This window comes from Nyctereutes procyonoides, unplaced genomic scaffold, assembly GCF_905146905.1.
Source record: "Nyctereutes procyonoides isolate TBG_1078 unplaced genomic scaffold, NYPRO_anot_genome, whole genome shotgun sequence".
Lineage (NCBI taxonomy): Eukaryota > Metazoa > Chordata > Mammalia > Carnivora > Canidae > Nyctereutes > Nyctereutes procyonoides.
In genome coordinates this window covers 5409976-5429886 of record NW_026575129.1, presented here as the reverse complement: position 1 = coordinate 5429886, position 19911 = coordinate 5409976, and the positions used below count along the sequence as shown (strand labels likewise).

The window sequence follows — 19911 nt, the reverse complement described above, 5'->3', positions numbered from 1 at the left end:
ACCTCTGAAACTGCAGTACCCGGTATTATTGTGCACAAACTAATGTTCGGGTTTCCAGTATTTTAAAATTGTGTTTATCTATAAGGTGGAAATGATGCCTCATTATAATTTGTGTTTCCCCTTCTCACTAGTGAAGTTGAGCATTTAAAAAATATTTATTGGCTAATTTTGTTTCTTATTCTGTGAGTTCACCTGTTCATAATTTTGCTGATTTTTCGATTGAGTTGTTTATATTTTTCTTACAGACTTATAGAAAGACTTTTATTCTGTCTCTTTGTTTCTACCTATTACAATTATCATCTCCTAGGAGTGCCTGGGTCACTCAGTTAAACATCCAGCTGTTGATTTTGGTGAAGAGCTCAGGGTTGTGAGATCGAGCCCCTGGTCAGACTCTGTGCTGAGTATGGAGCCTGCTTAAGATTGTCTCTCTCTCTTCCTCTCCCTCTGCCCCACCCAGCACCCCATTCTTGCTCTCATTCTCTCTCACAAAAAAAAATTTTTTTTTCAAAACAATCATCTCCTAGTTGACTGGTTTTATTTTTGCTTTTTAAATAATTGCATTTTGTCATACCAAAGTTTAATTTTGATGCAGCAAACTTATTCAAGCTTGTGTCTTACAGTTCATATGTTCTGTATTTAGGAAGATCCTTCAAATCTAAAGGTTGTGAATATTTTGTACTATATTTTATGCAAATAATTTAATATTTGTTTTTATATTTAGGTAATGAACTCATCTGGACTTTTTCTGTGTGTGTGACTTATCAGCTGTAGAGCCAAAATTCCTATTCTTTTACTTGACTGGTCAATTTCTTTCTGGCACTTTCTTTAAATGCCTCCCTTATTCCATATTAGATTTTCATATAGACAAAATCTGCATCTGGACTACATCCCACTCCACTGAATTTGTATTCTTATGCCAATGTACTCCTGTTTTATTCACTATAGCTTTAGGAAATGCGTGTGTATCTGGTAGGAAAAGCTCTTATTTTTTCCAAAAAAAATCCTTGTCTTCTTCTTCTTCTTTTTTTTTTTTTTTTTGGCTTATCTAAGCTGACTTATGAGTTTCACAGTAAGTTTGTCAAGTTCCATGAAATAATAAGGAAAACATGGCTGTGAGTTATACGTGAATCTTCTGTACTACCCTCTCAATTTTTCTGTAAAGCCAAAATGATTCTAAAAAATAATACCTATTTAAAAATGAAAAAAGAAAGAAAGAAAGGCCAGTTGTGGCTGGAACAGAGGAAGAAGGGGGGTACATGATGTGAGATACATCCTGAAAGATGACAGGGGCCATATAACCTAAGACTTACGAGACACATCAAGACTTTTTCTTTCTTCATCCTAAGAGCAATGAAAAATCTATGTAATATTTTATGCAAGGGACAAACATTTTCCTCTGTGTTTCAGAGAGTTCTATCTGATTGCAATTTGTAGAATGGACTTTGCATTCTAGAGTGAATGCAAGTAGACAGGTAACAGATAATTGGTGGCTTGGACCAGGGTGGTGATGGTGTAGACAGGTTCACGAGAATACAGAATATACAACAGATAGAACCTGATAAATTGATGTTCTTTTTGCCTGCCTGCTTGCTTGCTTAATCAGAGTTGCCAAAGATTTGTCTATTCAATTGGTCTTTTCTGTGAGTCACCTTTAGATATTATCAATCAACTTAACCACTGTTTCTAATTCATAAATTCCCACTGTTTATTAGTCCCCTTAACAACCACATGATATTACCTTTGGCTGATGGTCTATTCGATAGCAAGTCTGCTGGAATTGGCGTATCTCTCTGATGATGTGTGATATCTAATAGAGAAACAATAACAACAAAAGCAAAGCAAAAATATTTCCTTGTATCGCCACACATTCTTCCTGGCCCTGCTCACAAGTAGGCAAGGGCTGACTTCCCCCCCCAGGAAAGGGTCAGAGCCCTGCCCTATCATTTTCTGTGCCCAGCCAGGGCTTTCTTGCCCTTCAATGAGCCACGTGAAATGCAGCAAGACACTGAATTCACAATCAGAGGAACAGCTGGCACTGGGTGTGCCCTCAAGTTCAGAGGTGGCAAGCTTGGGGTATTACTGTCCTTGGGCTCCTTGTTTCTATCTTGGTGCTCAGAACCTGGTTGTCCAGCAAGAAGCCTTCCACATCTGTGTGTCACTGGTCTGTCTTAGACAGTTGTCCCTGGAGCTTTATTCCCCGCCCCTTTGCCCAGGCTGCAAGCTGAAACAACCCTGCTGAAAATCACTTCAATCAGCCACAGCAGATTAATTAAACCCAGTGTCCCTTATCCCCGCTGCCTCAAAATGCAAAAGCAGTGACCTCCCTGACTAAGCCTCTTCCCTATAAGCCACTGGAATCGCTGCATCAGGCAGATGATGAAATTATTACCTACCATTCTCATTTTGGAGAAATTAACGAGGCCTTCCTCAGTAAAGTTTGGTGTTCCTTCTTCAATAAAGGCCAGGTCTGTCAGGTACATCCCCAGATAAGGAACAGCTGGGGGGTTACAGCTGCAAAACCAAGAGACGTTGTTCTCAGGCTCATTCACACAAGCAACGATTCCCCTCCCCTGTTTCACAGGAAGCAACTATGCTGCTTCAATCCTGAAGAATAAAGCCTTGTAATTCCGTCTTCCCAAGCATACTCATGATATTGAGTTTCCAATACATCTCACAACAGAATCTAATATAAAATTACAGCCTATATCTTACAATGTGCTTGAGACAATGGCATGTTCAAACAACAGGATGTCTTGCAGACAAATACAAAATATGTGCTTAGCAGTACTTGTCTGCAGTACTTGTAACCTGGCCATACTTCTCCCAGGAGTAAGAGCATGCAGGAAGCTTAAAGAACTGGGAAGAAAAATCAATGTGGTTAGAGCTTGTAAAACTTGTTTTCTGTTTTGGTTAGTATTTCAATGTTTTACAAGGTAACATTTCAATATTTACAAGATGATATTTGATGTTAATGGATATCTCCATTGCACTCTAAGGCGATGCCTTCTCTGTTTTTTTTTTTTTTTTTAGGGGGTTACCTTGGTCTTCTCAGAGTCAAGAGTGAGGACACAGGCTTTTGAACCAGAGAGAACTGGGTCTGAGGCCCAGCAAGAACACTTGCTAACTGATGCTGGTCAAACTATGCAAACCACAGTCTCCTCATTGTGTTTAGGTTAATAAATACCAAATCAATAAACTTTTTATAGTAAAAGATGCTTTTATTTTGGAGTAAAAGCTGATGTTATTTTCTTCTTATTTGGGATAGTCTGCATGCCACGTGTCTGTTTACAAGACAATTACTGTATGCATAGTATTTCAAATGTAAAGAAAAATCAGGAAAATACCTAGATGATGGAAGTCATTTCCCATTTGTTTTTTTTTTTCAAGTAGGAGGTAGGCCACTATTTGTATACTGTATACATTTTTAAAATATATTTCTGAGTTGTGAATAACTTAGTAGTTGAGATAAACATACTTTTTAAGGGTTTCTCTGAGATTTTTAAATCTTCCTTCAGATGAAACGGTCTTCTGAAGCTTGTCCATTAGAGCTTTTGTCTAGAAAGAAACAAACGACTTAGCATGTCATAAAAATACTCCTTTGGTTTGACAAGATAGGTAAGTTACCAAGAGATACTCAATTCCCTTCTACAGTTGCAGGTGCTGATACCTATCAGACTGTTGTGATATGATATTATTTTCAAAATACAGACATGGGGCATTATCATCTAATTTGATTGATTAAAAAAAAGAAACAAGCATGTGAAGAAGAGAAACTGACTACACTGCTCATTTAGTCAAAAAGAGGAAAATGAAAAATTGCAATGCATGAGAAATTTAGAGATTTAAAGACTTGAAAAAGCACATGTTGAATTACGGAATCTTAAAGGAGAGGTTTCATGTCAGGTGGTTTTCATGGTGAATCTTTTGGGTGTTAATTTCCAAATCATCAAAACACAGATTTGGTTGCTTGGCTGTCTTCTGCTACAACCCTTTGTTTTGTGATCATCTTCATCAACTTGTTAGAAAAGTTTAAGTGACATTTACCAGAAATAAAACTGTTGTTGATATTGATCTGGAGTTTCTTCCATGGACATGAGAGAATGGTAGGGTGGCCCTTGGGGGTGATGATGCATTCCTGGTAATACCGATGCCCGGGCAGGTTGGCAGGGAAAGGCACCTGGAATGCCCAATCTGCAACACCTCAGACTAATTTGCCTCAATCTGGAGAGGAGCTGCATGCTTCACAAGAGCTTTCAAAATGACTCAAAGGGCTTCCTTCTCCATCCTGGTTCCTGAGGACTCTGAAAGAAGACAGCCAGCAAGGCCTGGCAGGGACATAGGTGTGGGGAAATGGGATGGGGCTGGATAGGCCTCTTGCCAGGCCCAGAGCTATCCTTGGGGAGAAAGAAGCTGCAGAAATATAGTCTGTCCTATAGTCACAGACCAAATTTGGTGGACTCCAGACTACACATTCCACAAGGCCTTCTGGATGTTTCCCAGACAGGACTCAGATCGGAAGAAGAGACAGCTAGAGAGCAGACAGTATGATGAGAGTGTCTGAAGTGGAACTTACCTACAACCAGGCACTACCTATGGTGACTAGACTGAGGTCCTAGGCCCTGGAGGATAGTCCCTCACTCATCCTAAAGCCACTTCAAGTGATACATACATGTGGTTGAAATGGTATATTCTATTTAATGCCTCTATCGGAGTATATTCAAATTTGAAAAAAAATAATTTCGATATTAGTCTTATCACCCTATTCCATCATCAGTTATTCCTAAAGCTGCAGCGTGTCAAAGACATGAATCTCACTTAAGTCAACCACAAGAAAGTCCTAATATTTTCCTTTCTTTCCTCAAATGTTTCTTTAAACTCCAGTTAATTGACATTCAGTATCAGGTGTAGAATTCAGTGATTCGTCACTTACATACACTACCTGGTGCTCATCACAACAGGTGCCCTCCTGAATGCCCATCACCTGTTAACCCATCCCTCACTCCCGCCTCTACTCCAGTAACCCTCAGTTTGTGCTCTATAGTTAAGTCTGTTCTCTAGTTTCCTCTCTTTCCCCCCCATGTTCATCTGTTTTGTTTCTTAAATTCCACATATGAGTGAAATCATATGGTATCTGTCTTTCTCTGACTGACTTATTTTCCTTGGCATACTCTCTACCTCTATCCACGTCATAGCAAATGGCAAGATTTCATTCCTTTTTACTGCTAATATTCCAATTTAGTGTGTGTGTGTATAGTGTGTGTGTGTGCAGTATATATATATATACCGCATCTTCTTTATTCATTCATTAGTCAATGCACATTGGACTCTTTCCATAATTTGGCTATCCTAATGATGCTGTAAACATCGGGGTGCACGTATCCCTTTGAATGGGTATTTTTGTATCCTTTGGGTAAATACCTAGTAGTGCAATTGCTGGATCAGAGGCCTAATATTTTCTTTTTTTTTAAGATTTTATTTATTTATTCATGAGAGACACACAGAGAGAGAGAGGCAGAGACATAGGCAGAGGGAGAAGCAGGCTCCATGCAGGGAGCTTGATGTGGGACTTGATCCTTGGACCCCAGGATCATGCTCTGGGCCAAAGACAGGCACCAAACCGCTGAGCCACCCAGGCGCCCCGGCCTAATATTTTCTTAAAGATGATTTAAGAATCTCTTGGTATCAACTCAGATGAAAAAAAAATAGGGGAAGGAGAATTAAAGAGAAGGCAGAAGTGTGACTTGCTGATCTTGATGAAGTGTGACAATATCTATGACAGGAGAATATGCTCTTTGTATCCTGTGCCCAACGGCTAAGGCTACCATCCCTTTAGGAGGAGGCAAAATCTAGCCACAACAGGGGCATCAGTGTCCAGCTTTTAGATTCTGAAATAGCTGCTTGAAGCCCGTTTTAAAAACAGTATCCTAGGGGTACCTGTGTGGCTCAGTTGGTTGAGAGTCTGCCTTCAGCTCAAGTCAGGATTCCAGGATCCTAGGATTTAGCCTCTAGTTGGGCTGCCTGCCCTGTGGGGAGTCTGCTGCTCCTTTCCCTCTGCTCCTCCCCTCTGCCCCTCTCCCCTGCCCATGCTCTCTCATTCTCTCTCAAATAAGTAAATAAGATCTTAAAAAAAAATTAAAACTAAAAATAGTATTCTAACACCCATTCATCATAAAATCTCTCAAAAAACTAGGAAGAGAGTAGTTTCCTCAATTTTATAAAAGCATTTACAAAACACCTATAGCTAGCACTATCCCTAATGGTGAAAGACTAAATGCTTTCCTCATGAGATTGAAAACAAGGGAAGAATGTCCTTTCTCACCACCCTTATTCAACATAGTATTAGAAGTTTAGCTAGAGCAATAAGGCAAGAAAAGGAAATAAAAGCATATGAATTGGAAAGAAATAAGATAATTCCTAATTTACAAGTGACAATTGTGTATGTAGAAAACAGCAAGGAATCTACAAAAAAAAAGCTCCTAGAACTAATTAGTGAGTTCAGCAAGGTTGCAGACAGAAGACCAATACACACACAAAAAATCAATGACATTTGTATATATTAACAACGAATGTGTGGAAACCAAAATTAAAACCACAATAACATTTAAAATTTCTCTAAAGAAAATGAAATATTTAAGACAAAAATCTAAAAAACTTATACAAGACTTACATGCTGAAATTTTCAAAATGCTGATTTAAGAAAGCAAAGAAAGCCTAAAGAAATGGGGAGACAGACTGTGTTTGTGGACTGGAAGACTCAACAGGGTAAAGATGTCAGTTCTCAAATTGACTGGTTTAATGAAATTCCCATAAAAATGTCAGTAAAGTTTTTTAGACATAATTTTTTTACTAAAATTTATATGGAAAGGCATTCCTTGGGGCCTCTCCACCTAGAGTAGCTAAAATAATTTTGCAACAGAATAAAGTGGGATGGATGTAGAAAGAACTCCCAGATCTCAAAGGTAAAAAAAAAAAAAAAAAATCCAATTAAAAAATGAGCTGCAGACATTTCATTGAAGAGGATAAACAGATGGTAAACCACCATATGAAAAGATGTTTAACATCATTAGCCATTAGGAAAATGCAAATTAAAACAATAATGGGATATCAAAATGGCTAAAATAGAAAACAGTGATAACACCAAATGTGGGCAAGAATTCGGAGAAACTGGTTCACTCATACTTTGTTGATACGAGTATAAAATGGTACAGTCACCCTGGAAAAGAATTTGACAGTTTCTTATAAAACTAAATGCACAATTACCATATGATCCAGCATTTGCACTCTTGGGCATTTATCCCAGAGAAACGAAAACTTACAGTCACACAAAACCTAGATGTGAATGTGCATAGCAGCTTTATTTGTAACAGCTCCAACGGAAAACAACCCAGATGTTCTTCAAGGGGTGAATGGTTAAAATGTCCTACATTTATACCATGAGTACTACTTAGCAATAACAAGAAACTAAGTATTGATACATGAATGGATCTCAAGGGAATTTTTTAAAGGCAATCTCAAAATGTCACATACCATATGATTCCACTTATATAATGTTCTTGAAATGATGAAATTTTATAGAGATGGAAAATAGATTTTTGGTTGCCAGGAGTTAAGGAGGGGGCAGGCAGGAAGTGGCTATGACTAAAAGGGTGGTGGCAGGAGGGATCCTGGTAAGAACACCGCGTTGTATCTTGACTGCTAGGGTAATACAAGTACATAAAAGTAAATACAGGCACAAATGAGTATATGTAAAACAGATAATCTGAATAAGGTTAGTGGATGTTAGCAATGTTAACTTTGTGACTGGGATGTTCACAGTTACATGAGAGGTTGCACTGGGGGGCACGAGGTGCCAGATGCAGGGGATTTCTATTATTTCTTCCAAACCGTATGTGAAGCTACAATGATCTCAGCATAAAAAGTGTTGTTTGTTTTTAAAACAGTACTTATAAAAGCTGTGGCTTTTATTTGCAAGGTCCAAGACTTTGTTCACAGACAAAAGAATTTGCCTCTGGTACCAGCAGGATGTGAAGGAATCTAGAAAATTCTCCCAGTGCCCTTTGAGAGGGCTAAGGTAGTTATCTACTGATGAAGAGTTAGCCTGCCCACCAGGTGTTACCAAGGGCAGGGCAGCCTGTAGGAGAGGCAGGACACACCCAGCTCGGAGGAGCCAGGGAGAGCCAGGGAGGGCCCAACGGGAGGTGAGATCAGCTAAGCCACCCTGTTCTGGACAGGCCAGGCAGGAACATACATACAACGGGCACATGCAATTCACAGCAGCCTGCACCCAGTGACCAACCAGTAGAAGACTACAACAGGAGACCAGTGGGTGCATGTGAGCTCCCAGAAGCCCAGAGGAGACCTCCCCTCAACACCCCCCCAACACCTGGGAAGAAGGCCGGGAGAAAGGGCAAAGGGGAGATCGTGATTTCATTTGAATCTTAAAAATACTGAATGAAAATGACAGGCATGAACAAGCTGAGTCTAATTAAAAGAAAATAAAGAACGTTTTCTGCACACCTAAGTCATTACGACAAAACTTTACTACATAAATCACCAAAGAAAACAACTAAAAAAAGTGAACACTGAGGCCCTGTGGCATTTCTTTGCTTACTTTGGGGAGAAAGAGTGGACCCGCGGGACATCGCTCCATTCATTGGAATCAAGGTGTCTTCCCTCAATCAGGAAACAACTCCTGACTATCAACTACAACATTTGAGGCTGTCCCCCTATATGTTTTGCTTTTATTTTTTAAGATTTTACTTGACAGAGTGTGTGTGTGTACCTGGGTACAGGTGAGCAGGGTAAGGGGCAGAGGGAGAAGCAGGCTCCCCACTGAGCAGGGAGCCCGATGTGGCACTCAGTCCCGGGACCCTGGGATCATGCCCTGAGCCAAAGGCAGACCTTTAACCAACTGAGCCACCCAGGCGCCCAGTGCCCTGTGTATGTTTTAATGCATGTTTTGGGTTGCATTTGCTTTTCAAATTAACCAATTAGAAGGGCACATGAGTGGCATCAACGAAGTGATAAGAACGCAGTAATTACCCACACTGGCCCCTTTCTTTGGCAACTGAGCCGCTCAATTGAGTTAATTATTTCCTAATTAGTACTGTTCCTCTGGGCCTCTCCTCTCCGCAGCAGGCTGGGTGGCATGCAGGCGCTCACCTGCTTGGACACCTTGGCCCAGGTTCTCTTCAGCCGGTAGATGGCACTTCTGTTTAAGGCTGAGGTGATCTCCAGCACGCCGTTGTAGTTGTGCAGGCATCGGCAGATGTCTGCCACGGCCACCCACTTCTCTATCGCATTGGCCCGTGAGCTGACGTCCGCATAGTTCATTATCTGGGAGGCCACCAGGTTACTCATCTGAGACAATGGAAAAGCCAAGAGACGCCAGCTAAGAGCCAAAGGAACGCATTCAGGCAAAGTGCCTAATTAACCATAGAACTGTCAGGAAAATAGGTGCCGAGCGGGATGGAGATCAAAGTTCCTATTTAGATACCAACCTTCTTAAAAGACTAAAGTGTGTGTGGTAATAATAATAAGAAGAAGAAACTAATGGGAATCTGTTCATCCTCGAAGCGGACAGAGGGATTGTTTGGCATCAACGTGTTGGGGGACCAGGTCATTTTTTTAATCAGTAATTTTGATGCAGGAGTTATTTCCAGTAATCACTGAGGAAATGGAAAAGAATGAGCTAACCCCTGAGGAATGGCAACCTTCCCGGGTTATGGGTTTCACTCCTTGGAGCCCCTCCACATGTTTCTTCGCCCCTGACATGTGGGGACCAGGAAGCCCCACTTACTTCTTATAAGAAAACATATTTACCCCCAGTCAAATCAAACTCTAACCGGATCCGCTCTCAAGCCAGACACATTAGGGTCAGAGGAAGAGATAACACTTACTCCATCTTATCTCACTGGATCTTTTTCCCACCAGAGTTAATAGGACCTATAGTTTCAAGGCTAAGTACCAAAATTCTATTAGTTGAAACCAAGAGAAAAAGAAGCAGCTGGAGCAGCTCAACACTTAGAATACAGAAAGGAAAAGAACAGTTGAGGGCTGATTACTAACAAAGGGAACGCAGGGTCTGTAATCTTATATCCATACACTTTATTTGGCGAATATACTGATTCTCTGACCATTCCATAGGTATTTCAGATGTCTCAAAATTATCACTGTACATATTCATTAAAAAATTATTTTGTGTTGAGCACCTAGAATGGAGTAGGCATTCTTTAGGTTCTGAGAACAGGAAAAACAAATAAATCAGCATCCTTGACTTCAAGGTACTGAGCCTAGTTAGGTGGAAAGGTGAAGGGAGGCAGACACAGACAAGTATCATGTAGTGAAATGCAAAGCTAAGTCTACATGGAAGATTTGAGGACCTGGAGATAGCAGGGGGCATCTGGCTAGTAGAGAGGAGGCTTCCAGAAAGAGGTCATCCCTGCACTGAGTCCTAAAGGATGGGCACAAATTAGCCACTGCTTTCCATTAAAGGAGAAGAACATTTGGAGAGGGACAGAGGTAGAAGGTGAGGTGTAACAAAGGACCTGGCAGTTGTCTAAGGAGCACAGGGAAGCCTCGAGAGAGACACAGATGCCCAGTAGGCAGGGCTCTTGTAGGCCATGTTGAGTAGCTGGAACTGCATCCTGAAGGTGAGGGGAAGTCATTGACAGGATTTTGTCATGAAAGTGTTATAATCAGTCTTTCAGAAAAGTTATTTCCGTGACACTGTGTGAAGAATGGGTTTGGGGGCAATGAGATGACCGTGGAGATAGTGATGTAGGAGCTCCTGGACAAAGGGTGAAAGGTCAAGTCGAGGTTATGGCAGTAGGAAAGAAGAGGAACAGAAGGGTCTGGGGCATATGTAGATTTAGAGCTCACTAATATATTGAGGAGTGAGGTGGGGTAGGTGACAGAGAAGGGGTCAAAGATGACCTTTAGATTCTGTGCTTGGGTGAGTGCGTTGTCTGGGCCACCATGAAAGACTAAGAACATAGTGTAAGATGAAGAAGTAGGCTTGGCAGGTCCTGGAGGTACTAATGCTGAGTTCCATTTGCAATCTGTTGAAGGCACGGTGCAAGTAGCCATCCAAGTGGAGATGTGAGGGTCTGGAATCTGGGATGAAACTTATGATTTGATTGTCCATTATATCGCAAGTGTATGGATGGCACAGACCATAGAAACTTATTTTCTGCAGCAGGGGCTCTGCTTCTCAGACAGTAGCCTAGAGGGGTCATGCGTCCTGTCCTTTAGGAATGCGAGAACATTCATTCAGTAAATACAGACTCTGCAAGTACCCTGCACAAAGCACTGTATTGGGAATCTACACTGTTGTTTTGTATTTTGATGCTGGATGACTAATTTGCCCACGGGGAATCCTGATGGTCTTTTTTAACATCATCATTATTCCTCTTACTGTATTTTAGTAGAACTGGAAAGGGAGCCTTCCCTTTGCCTAGATAGGCCTGAAGACACTCCCACCTATGTGGTTCTGCCAAAGGATGAAAATCATTAGGACAAAGCCAATTAGGAGTTGGTGGGTATAAAAGTAACTCTGTCTTACTGCTGGAGAAAAGCAAGGCAGGGAGATGGACCAACAGCTGGTCACCATTGTGCACAGCTGCAGTAACACTGTAATTATGCTCCAAGGGGTCCCTGCCAACCATGGAATGCATGTGTCCTGAGTGTTCGGTAATAATGGGGATGATTTCTACTAATCCAGCCTTACTGTCACCAGCACCACTAGAGACCAGGGACACATGTGCTATTAGAACTAGTCAATGTATAACCACAAAGTAATGATGATTATAACAATAGAGCAGCAATCTATGCGTCACTGGGCACTTACCAGACTTGGGTACCATCAAAAGTGAATCTCTTAGGTCTGGAAGTTAACTGGAAGTTATTACATCATTGTGAGCAATTAGAGAAAATACAAGCTTTTTTTTTTTTTTTAAAGAAACATTTTGTCAGTTTTGTTTAAAGAGTGGGTGGTAGATTTGCTTAATTTTAGAGAAGTCTTAAGACCCTGATATTCATCTTCTATAACATGCCTTACGTTTTAATTTTAGGTTACTCACATCATTGAAGTGTTGGCTGGTTTTCATAATGTAAGGTGTTCTTTCATTTTTATCCAGCTTCATCCACCCCTGCCCAAGAAATTCTCTGTAAGTGCAAAAGAGAACAGAAAACCAATTCAGTTTTTTAAAAGGTGGCTACAATCTCGAACAATGAGCCTGAATATTATATACATTAAATTTGATCCTCTCACATGAATTTTGGCTCATCTCCACGATTTTACCGCTTGATGCCAAATGGAAAAGTGGTTTTCAATTTCCACCTTTCTCTTATAAAGGTTTGGAACTCTGTATTAGGATCATGATAAAGACTTCTCTGAAATTGGAACACAATGACCAATTCAAGAAGAGTAAAGAGGCTAAGGACCAAGTCAGGAACCAAGATTATTTTCCCTGGATCAGCTTAAAAAATTTTTAAGCCTTAGTAGAAGGGCTGAAAAATCCATCACTATGAAAAATGTTAATGATGAATAATGTGTTTTCCTCCACTTTGCTCTGATATTCTCCAGGACAATGTCAATTCCATGGGCAGGGATATTCCTTTGCTCTCCCCAGAGCCCAGAACAGGACACACAGTGAAGGCGGAATAAACACTGCTGCTACCACATCATATGGTGAAGGCAGTTACAGTGGTAGGAGCTCAGCCCGGTGGAAGGTCTGTCTTCTGAATAACCTCCCTGCTCCTTCACTTCACTGATCACAGAAGGCAATGGACAGCTAAGCTGGAGCATGCAGGAAGTATTCTGTATAGGCATGACTACACGTAACCTGAAATGAAATGACTCTGACACAGGAGCACCTGGGTGGCTCAGCGGTTGAGCATCTGCCTTCGGCTCAGGTCGTGATCCCAGGGTCCTGGGATCCAGTCCCCCATCAGACTCCCCCTGGGGGGCCTGCTTCTCCCTCTGCCTGTGTCTCTGCCTTTCTCTCTGTGTCTCTCATGAATAAATAAACGAAATCTTTCAAAAAAAAAAAAAAAAAGAAAGAAAGGGGGATCCCTGGGTGGCGCAGCGGTTTGGTGCCTGCCTTTGGCCCAGGGTGCGATCCTGGAGACCCGGGATAGAGTCCCACGTCGGGCTCCCAGTGCATGGAGCCTGCTTCTCCCTCTGCCTGTGTCTCTGCCTCTCTGCCTCTCTCTCTCTGTGTGACTATCATGAAAGAAAGAAAAGAAAGAAAGAAAGAAAGAAAGAAAGAAAGAAAGAAAGAAAGAAAGAAAGAAAGAAAGAAAGAAATTACTCTGACTCTGGATTTCTTAATCCAGAAATGTTGACTGAGTCCCTGCAAAAGGTTTTTTTTATTCCTTCAAGTTCTGTAAGGCTGTTGGACATAAAAGGGTGCCAGTTCCATAAATGAAAATAATTGGTAGATGGTCACATCAGAGAGCACAGGGAGGAGAGGAGTGGAAGGGAGAGTCCCAGAAAGAGATCAACCATGGGGGTTTGGCCTTTGCTCTTTCTCTTCCTTTATGGTGATCACACTCATCTCCCCACTAAATCCCCACTGCACTAGAGGAGAGTCAGGAGGTAGCAGGCAGCAGAGGCACTGTGGTTTCTTTCTTTCTTTCTTTCTTTCTTTCTTTCTTTCTTTCTTTCTTTCTTTCTTTTTCTTTTTCTTTTAGAGAGAGAGACAGAAAGATAATGCAAGGAGGGGAGGGGCAGAGGGAGAAAGAGAGAATCTCAAGCAGGCTCCATGCCCAGTACAGAGCCTGGCGTGAGGCTTCATCTCAAGACTCTGAGATCATACTTGAGCCTAAATCAAGAGTTGACCCTTAACCGACTGAGCCACCCAGGCACCCCATGGCACTGTGGTTTCTACCTCAAGTCTTCAAGTAGTTACTGGATTCATCTGTATAGCCAATAGGTCACATTTTGCTCCCCTCCCCTCTTGTTCATGGGTAGAGACAGGGGGAGGGTGAGAAGATACAATGCATAAAGAAAACCCTGCAGGGGCATCTTCTGCCCCTTATTACCTCTCTGACATAGCTGTAGCTCTGACCACTGCCATGTCTGAGCCCACATCATCATGATGCCCTCCTTCTCTACCCATGACATGGGTCACATTTGTATCTCTTGCCCAGCCCCTCCTTTACCCTTCATTTAGCTATTTCAAGTACGTGTGCCATCAGTTGTCGTATGTCCAAACAAAGGCCTTGCTTGTGGAGCTACTGACTGTTGCAGCTGGAAGGGGCCAGAGGGGCCCCTCGTGCTCTATATGAGAAACTGAAAGTGGTGATACGTATGGATGCTCACCGCAGAGCAGCTCACACAGCACAGCTCTCTCTCCACACACACCCCAGGTAAAGCTCCGTCTTGGAAATCTGTCTCTACTGTTGTAGAGACTCAAAGTTCAGCAATACTTGTTGATTCATGGAGGTGAATGAATAACTGGAGCTGAATTTACAGATTTTACCCAACATCAGTGCTTCTCAAAGTATAGTCTTAGATCACTCAGTTGTCAATGGGGTTCTCAATGAAAAAGGTTTCCTGGGCCTCCATCCTACTAAGAATCCGAATCTCTGCAAGGGCTATGTAGGAATATACATTTTTAACAAGTTTCCCAAAGGATTTTAGGCACCATGAAGTCTGAGAACTGCTGTTGGAGCCATATTGAGGTTTATGTAATGCAAAGATGTGAGGGTACAAAGAAATTCACATGCCATGGGGACCACTAAACATAAAGAAACATAAGAGTGGCCATCTGGACAGCCCCCAGTATTTCCAACTCAATATTTCTAACATAAACTGGGACCAAAAGTCATTGAAATCGGATCAAACAATCGTAGGACGAAGACCTCACACCTCTGGTGTCCACATCTGCCTTAGGAACAATGGCAGCTCTAAGTGCACAGATCCCGCCTGAGGGGGCCTGCAGCTGTGAGGGCTGCACTCACTCATAGGGAATGCTTCTGAAGATGATGTGGTCCAGGAGGGTGATCTGCTCAGCCAGCTCCATGGCTGACAAGGTCTCAAAGCACTCAGCCTTCGGACAGTCTGTCTGCAAGAGAGGAAGGTGGAAATGAAATACGCCTAGAGCAGGTGCCCAGCAGCTCACCACAGCTACTCCAGTACAAAGTCCATCAGAAATTCTAGCTATGAAGAAAATGGTAAAAGGCTCAGAAGTATCAGCCAACATTAACAGTATGGACCAACTGCTAAGCCCCAAGTCAAATTTAGTTAATCTCACGGTGCTTCATTGAACCGTGAACTATGGTTAATTGAACTACGGTGGAGCACCCAGTTACCAGTTACGGGCATAATATTGCTTGCCTTTGAGAAGTAGTCTGCACATAATTGTGCTGGATGGGACCATGGATGGACTCACCAGTTGAATTATATCCTCTAATTTTAGGTGGATGTCATCTTGATCATCTTGTGAAAGGGCCCTAAAAAAATAAATAAATAAAAATGTCCTCCATGAAAAGACAACAGACACGCCAGGAATGAAATGTCAACTTTCCCTGGCTGGCAAGTTGGAAGGTTTGGGTCCACTAGGCTGTGGTGCCCGCTAGAGGTTGCAGAGACGTGACCTGGAGATGGGAAATCAAAGAAACAGAAAAACACACAGTTAAAGGCACAGGAGGATCATTGAGAGAGCTGACTTATCCCAGGGAGCCAACTTGTTACCTACACGTTGGTAGTTGAAACACCCACCATCAAAGCAAGCCTGAGCATGAGAGGATCAGTGCCGTTAGTTCAGGCATCCTGCAATACTGTCAGTGGGGGATCCCAAGAGGCCTGGGGCCCCATCCACATTCCTCAACCACCCACCCTGCCCCTTCCCTGCTGATGCCAAAGCAGAAGATGCAGAGTTACCTCCTCCCTGTGTACACATAGACCAGAAGTGCAAGGGAGTTCTTAGCGTGGGGGGGGGGGGCAAGAATTTGAGCAATGGGAGACAGAAGCCAGCAGGTAAACTCTTCTCTCTCCCAGATGGACTTCCCTGAGATGCATTTGGTGCTGTAGCACCCCACACACAGTTATTCAGCTCTCAATATTTTTTTTCAGTGATGAATGACTGAATAAATGCATAAGTTAATTAACCCTGAAATGCGTGCTGGTTTCAGAGTGGGAGAGATATTTCATGTCCAACAGAAGTTCAGAGTCCAGGAGAATTATACTGATTATATAACTTACCATCAGGGCCAAGCATTTTAAGTTTTCCAAGATGAAGGCACAATTGCATATTAAAAGTACTAAAATGTTTAAACAGTCCCAGGTCACGTAGCCTGCCTGCTGGAAGAAGGCAGTTTTCAAAGAAATTACAATGTGATGTTCCGTTGTGCTCTGAATTGATGAAAACAAAACCACCCCTTCAAAAATATGAAATCAACAGAGATGGGTTACTATATACCTGCTACACGCCAACCACGTGTGAGCCACCTGATACACACTCTCTCGTAGCATAAAAATATGCCTTCAAAGTAAGCATTATGATCTCCATTTTATAGATGAGGAAACCAAAGCTCAAGGGAACTAACTTGCCCAAACATTTGGTCAGCTGTGCTGTCCTGCTGCCCTTGCTTGTCCTAGGCAAGCGTAAAAAGGCACCTCTCTGAGGATCCAGCACAGAACACATCCCAAAACGTCCAGTCTCTTCCCTCTATCTTCCTCTCTTACAAAAGCTCTTGGCTGTTTGCCAGGGAGAAGATTCCTTCTAGATGACAGGAGTAGCAGTACTCTGGCCAGCAATGAGCCGTATCATTTGTGAGCGGAGAGAAATACTCATCATATGATAAAAGGCAGATTAAGGTGAGGAAAATATAAGCAAACTCAAGCCTTTCTCCAAAGACTGTTAAATCACACTTAAGGATTACACACAAGGGAGAAAAGTGACTCTTTCCCAAAGCTTATGTCATTCTTTCCAGGGTAGTCTAGGTTCCTGGAGAGAGATCGGTGGCCACATAACTATGTGTACCCATGGAAAAGATCTTTCTTTACGAGGCTGGGCAATAGTCTTTCCTTGGAAAGAAGTGGTCAAGGAGTTAGTTAGCGTCTATCAAATGTTCCTTTCCTCGGTGATCTCACACTAATGTTTCAAGATGTGTTCTGGTCGTGTTAAATTATTTAACATTTTTTCTTTTCCCAAGTGCCTATCTTTGTTGCTTGGGGCTTTGTGAGGCTTGGGAGTCACCTTTTCATGACCTGAACCTATTCCAGCTGACCACCCATGAGGTCAGACTTTGTTGGTTGTTTTTTTTTTTTTTTTTCATCTTTTGGCATGTTCATTGTCTACCAAAATCTACATCTACAGAGATTCAGAGCCACCTAGTCAGACAATGTTGGAGAGGAAGTAGTATTTTAGAAATAGAAGTCTTGATCGGAGGTTTTTATTCACAAACAAGACAAAAAACTAGATATGCCAATTAAGTTTCTTCATCAGAAAGTAACCCCTGTGAGACTACGTGAGACAGAAGCGGTTTATTATTGGAAGCTTTCAGTTTACTGTATAAACGTAATATGTGTTTGCATACAGTTCATGTTCATATCTCATTGTTTGACAGCTTGACTGCATATACATCTCTAATGTCAGGGTTACATTTAACTACAATGTGATATGTCTTTATCTCTCACAACCACAACTTGTATTCACTGGGGGGTATGTTCACAAATTTTCCCTTAGATGTGAAGGCCCCTCTATCTCTGGCCCAGTTCCAATAGAGGATGGACTTGCTCCTAGTCTTCTGACTGCTGTAGTGCTTTGACAGACACTCCAGGATACTGGGTTTCTCTCACATCTCCCAGTTGGCATGATCAACTTAATATCTGCATTTATAAATGAAATGCCAAATAAAAAATTTAAAAGGAAATGGGATTTTTCAAGTTCTATGACTGGAAAAGTCCTCTTTCAACAGTAGAAATCAAACAGTAGAAACAGATAGAAATCAGAAATCAACAGTAGAAATCTTAAGAACAGAGCCGAGAGCAATTGGCCTCTGTCTGAAGACTGGTCCACACTCTCTGGGCTTCCTGCTTGCTACTGAGAGTGGCCGGCTTATGCCCATGGCATGACCTGCCTCCGTCTCTGCTCCTCCTCACTTTGTGAATGGTCTTATCACTTGTTACTTCCCCTTCTGGTACCTTCTGGTACTCTTCCTTCCTTGGCTTTCTTGCACATGGCTTTTTTTCCTTCCAGGCTTACTTGAGCCCATGGCTATGTATGCTCTGAAGTCAGATGTCCACACATGCACGGAAACATTTAGTACTAAAATCTCCCGGTTTGGGTTGGAAATAATTCCCTGTTTCCAGATTAAGAAATAAATGAACAGGAGATCCCTGGGTGGCTCAGCGGTTTAGTGCCTGCCTTCGGCCTTGGGTGTGATCCTAGAGTCCTGGGATCCAGTCCCACACTGGGCTCTCTGCATGGAGCCTGCTTCTCCCTCTGCCTCTCTCTGTGTGTCTCTCATGAATCAATAAATAAAATCTTTCGAAAGAAGAAAGGAAAGAAAGAAAGAAAGAAAGAAAGAAAGAAAGAAAGAAAGAAAGAAAGAAAGAAAGAAGAAAGAAAAACATCTTTAAAGAAAGAAAGAAAGAGAAACATCTTTATAATTTTCCATAATAATTATTACCATTTTGTATAATTATCGTATGTTACAATTTTCAGATAATTTTTAAATAATCCTTTTGATGTGCACCTAGGTGGCTCAGTTGATTAAGCATCTGCCCTCGGTTCAAGTCATGATCCCACAGTCCTGGGATTGAGCCCCACATTGGGCTCTCTGCTCCACAGGGAGCCTGCTTCTCCCTCTCCCTATGCCTGCCACTCCCCCTGCTTGTGTTCTCTCTCTCTCTGTCAAAAAAATAAATAAAATCTTTTAAAAAATCCTTTTGATTTGTTTCTTTTTCAAAAACTCCATGATGAGATATTTTCACAAAGAGATTTCATGAATGATGGTATTTCATTGGTGATGGTTATATAGAGGTCTTCCTTCCTATTCTACTTTGTAATCATTCTGACATGATTTTTTAAATATAAATATGTAAGTATCATACATATAAACATAAGTATCTGTATGGTAAGTTATCAAAAATCCTAACAAATTACTGTACCTTCCTCCTCTAATCACAATCGTGTATGCTGGGGCAGGGACTGGGAAACTTAACACAGGTGGGATGAATTACTTGGCAGGAGAGCTTCAATCAAAGGTCAGTTTTCTTGCACCAGGATTTTTTTTTTTTTTGCACAAATATATTCACTTACTTGTTGGGAAGATAAGTGAGTGCCTCAGAGACCCAGCTGACCCAAGAGGGACTCAGGGCATGGCTATCTGCTAAGTCAAAGAGCTGCTGACCCCACTGGTATCCGTCTGCCTTAGTTGTTGTACTTAGGGCTAAACAAAGACTTTTGTCTTGGCCTCATGGGAAAAAAGATAGGTCAGGGGGTGGGGAGAATGGATGGTGTAAATATCTATTCCCTGCAGGCTCTTTGGGTGGATTTTGAATTGTGATGGTGAAAGATGGAGCCAAAGGAGCTATTTTCACCAAAGATGGAAAAGACCAACACCAAGACTCTGGGTTGAGTGAGGCTGTTCTGGGGCCCATCTGGCTTAGATCCCTAAGGCAGGTGGCATCTTTGTCAGCTTTTTGATAGGGAAATAATGGCTTTAGAGGACAGAGCATTTTTTTTTGTGTGTGTGAAAAAATTTAGATTTAGACTGATAGCCAGCTGGACTCAGTTTAGATGATCCCAATTTTGTTGGCAACACCCAAAGCATCATAGTCAGGAGCCAGTCGAACATATGCTTTCTTCTCTCCATCAGGCCTGATCAAGGTGTTGACCTTGGCCACATCAATGGCATAGAGCTTCTTCACAGCCTGTTTGATCTGATGCTTATTGG

General features: G+C 41.9%; 1 protein-coding gene across 1 annotated transcript in view; it reads right to left on the bottom strand.

Annotated features, from left to right (window-relative positions):
• Positions 1-19911, bottom strand: part of RASGRF2 (Ras protein specific guanine nucleotide releasing factor 2) — a 236943-nt gene that overhangs the window by 2070 nt on the left and 214962 nt on the right. Inside the window, exons 20-26 of the mRNA XM_055342302.1 lie at positions 15399-15459; positions 14968-15071; positions 12081-12165; positions 9163-9360; positions 3476-3555; positions 2394-2511; positions 1739-1807 (exon numbers count right to left, since the gene is read on the bottom strand). Of these exons, the coding sequence (XP_055198277.1) occupies positions 1739-1807; positions 2394-2511; positions 3476-3555; positions 9163-9360; positions 12081-12165; positions 14968-15071; positions 15399-15459 (715 nt within the window). The remainder of the gene's footprint in view (positions 1-1738; positions 1808-2393; positions 2512-3475; positions 3556-9162; positions 9361-12080; positions 12166-14967; positions 15072-15398; positions 15460-19911) is intronic.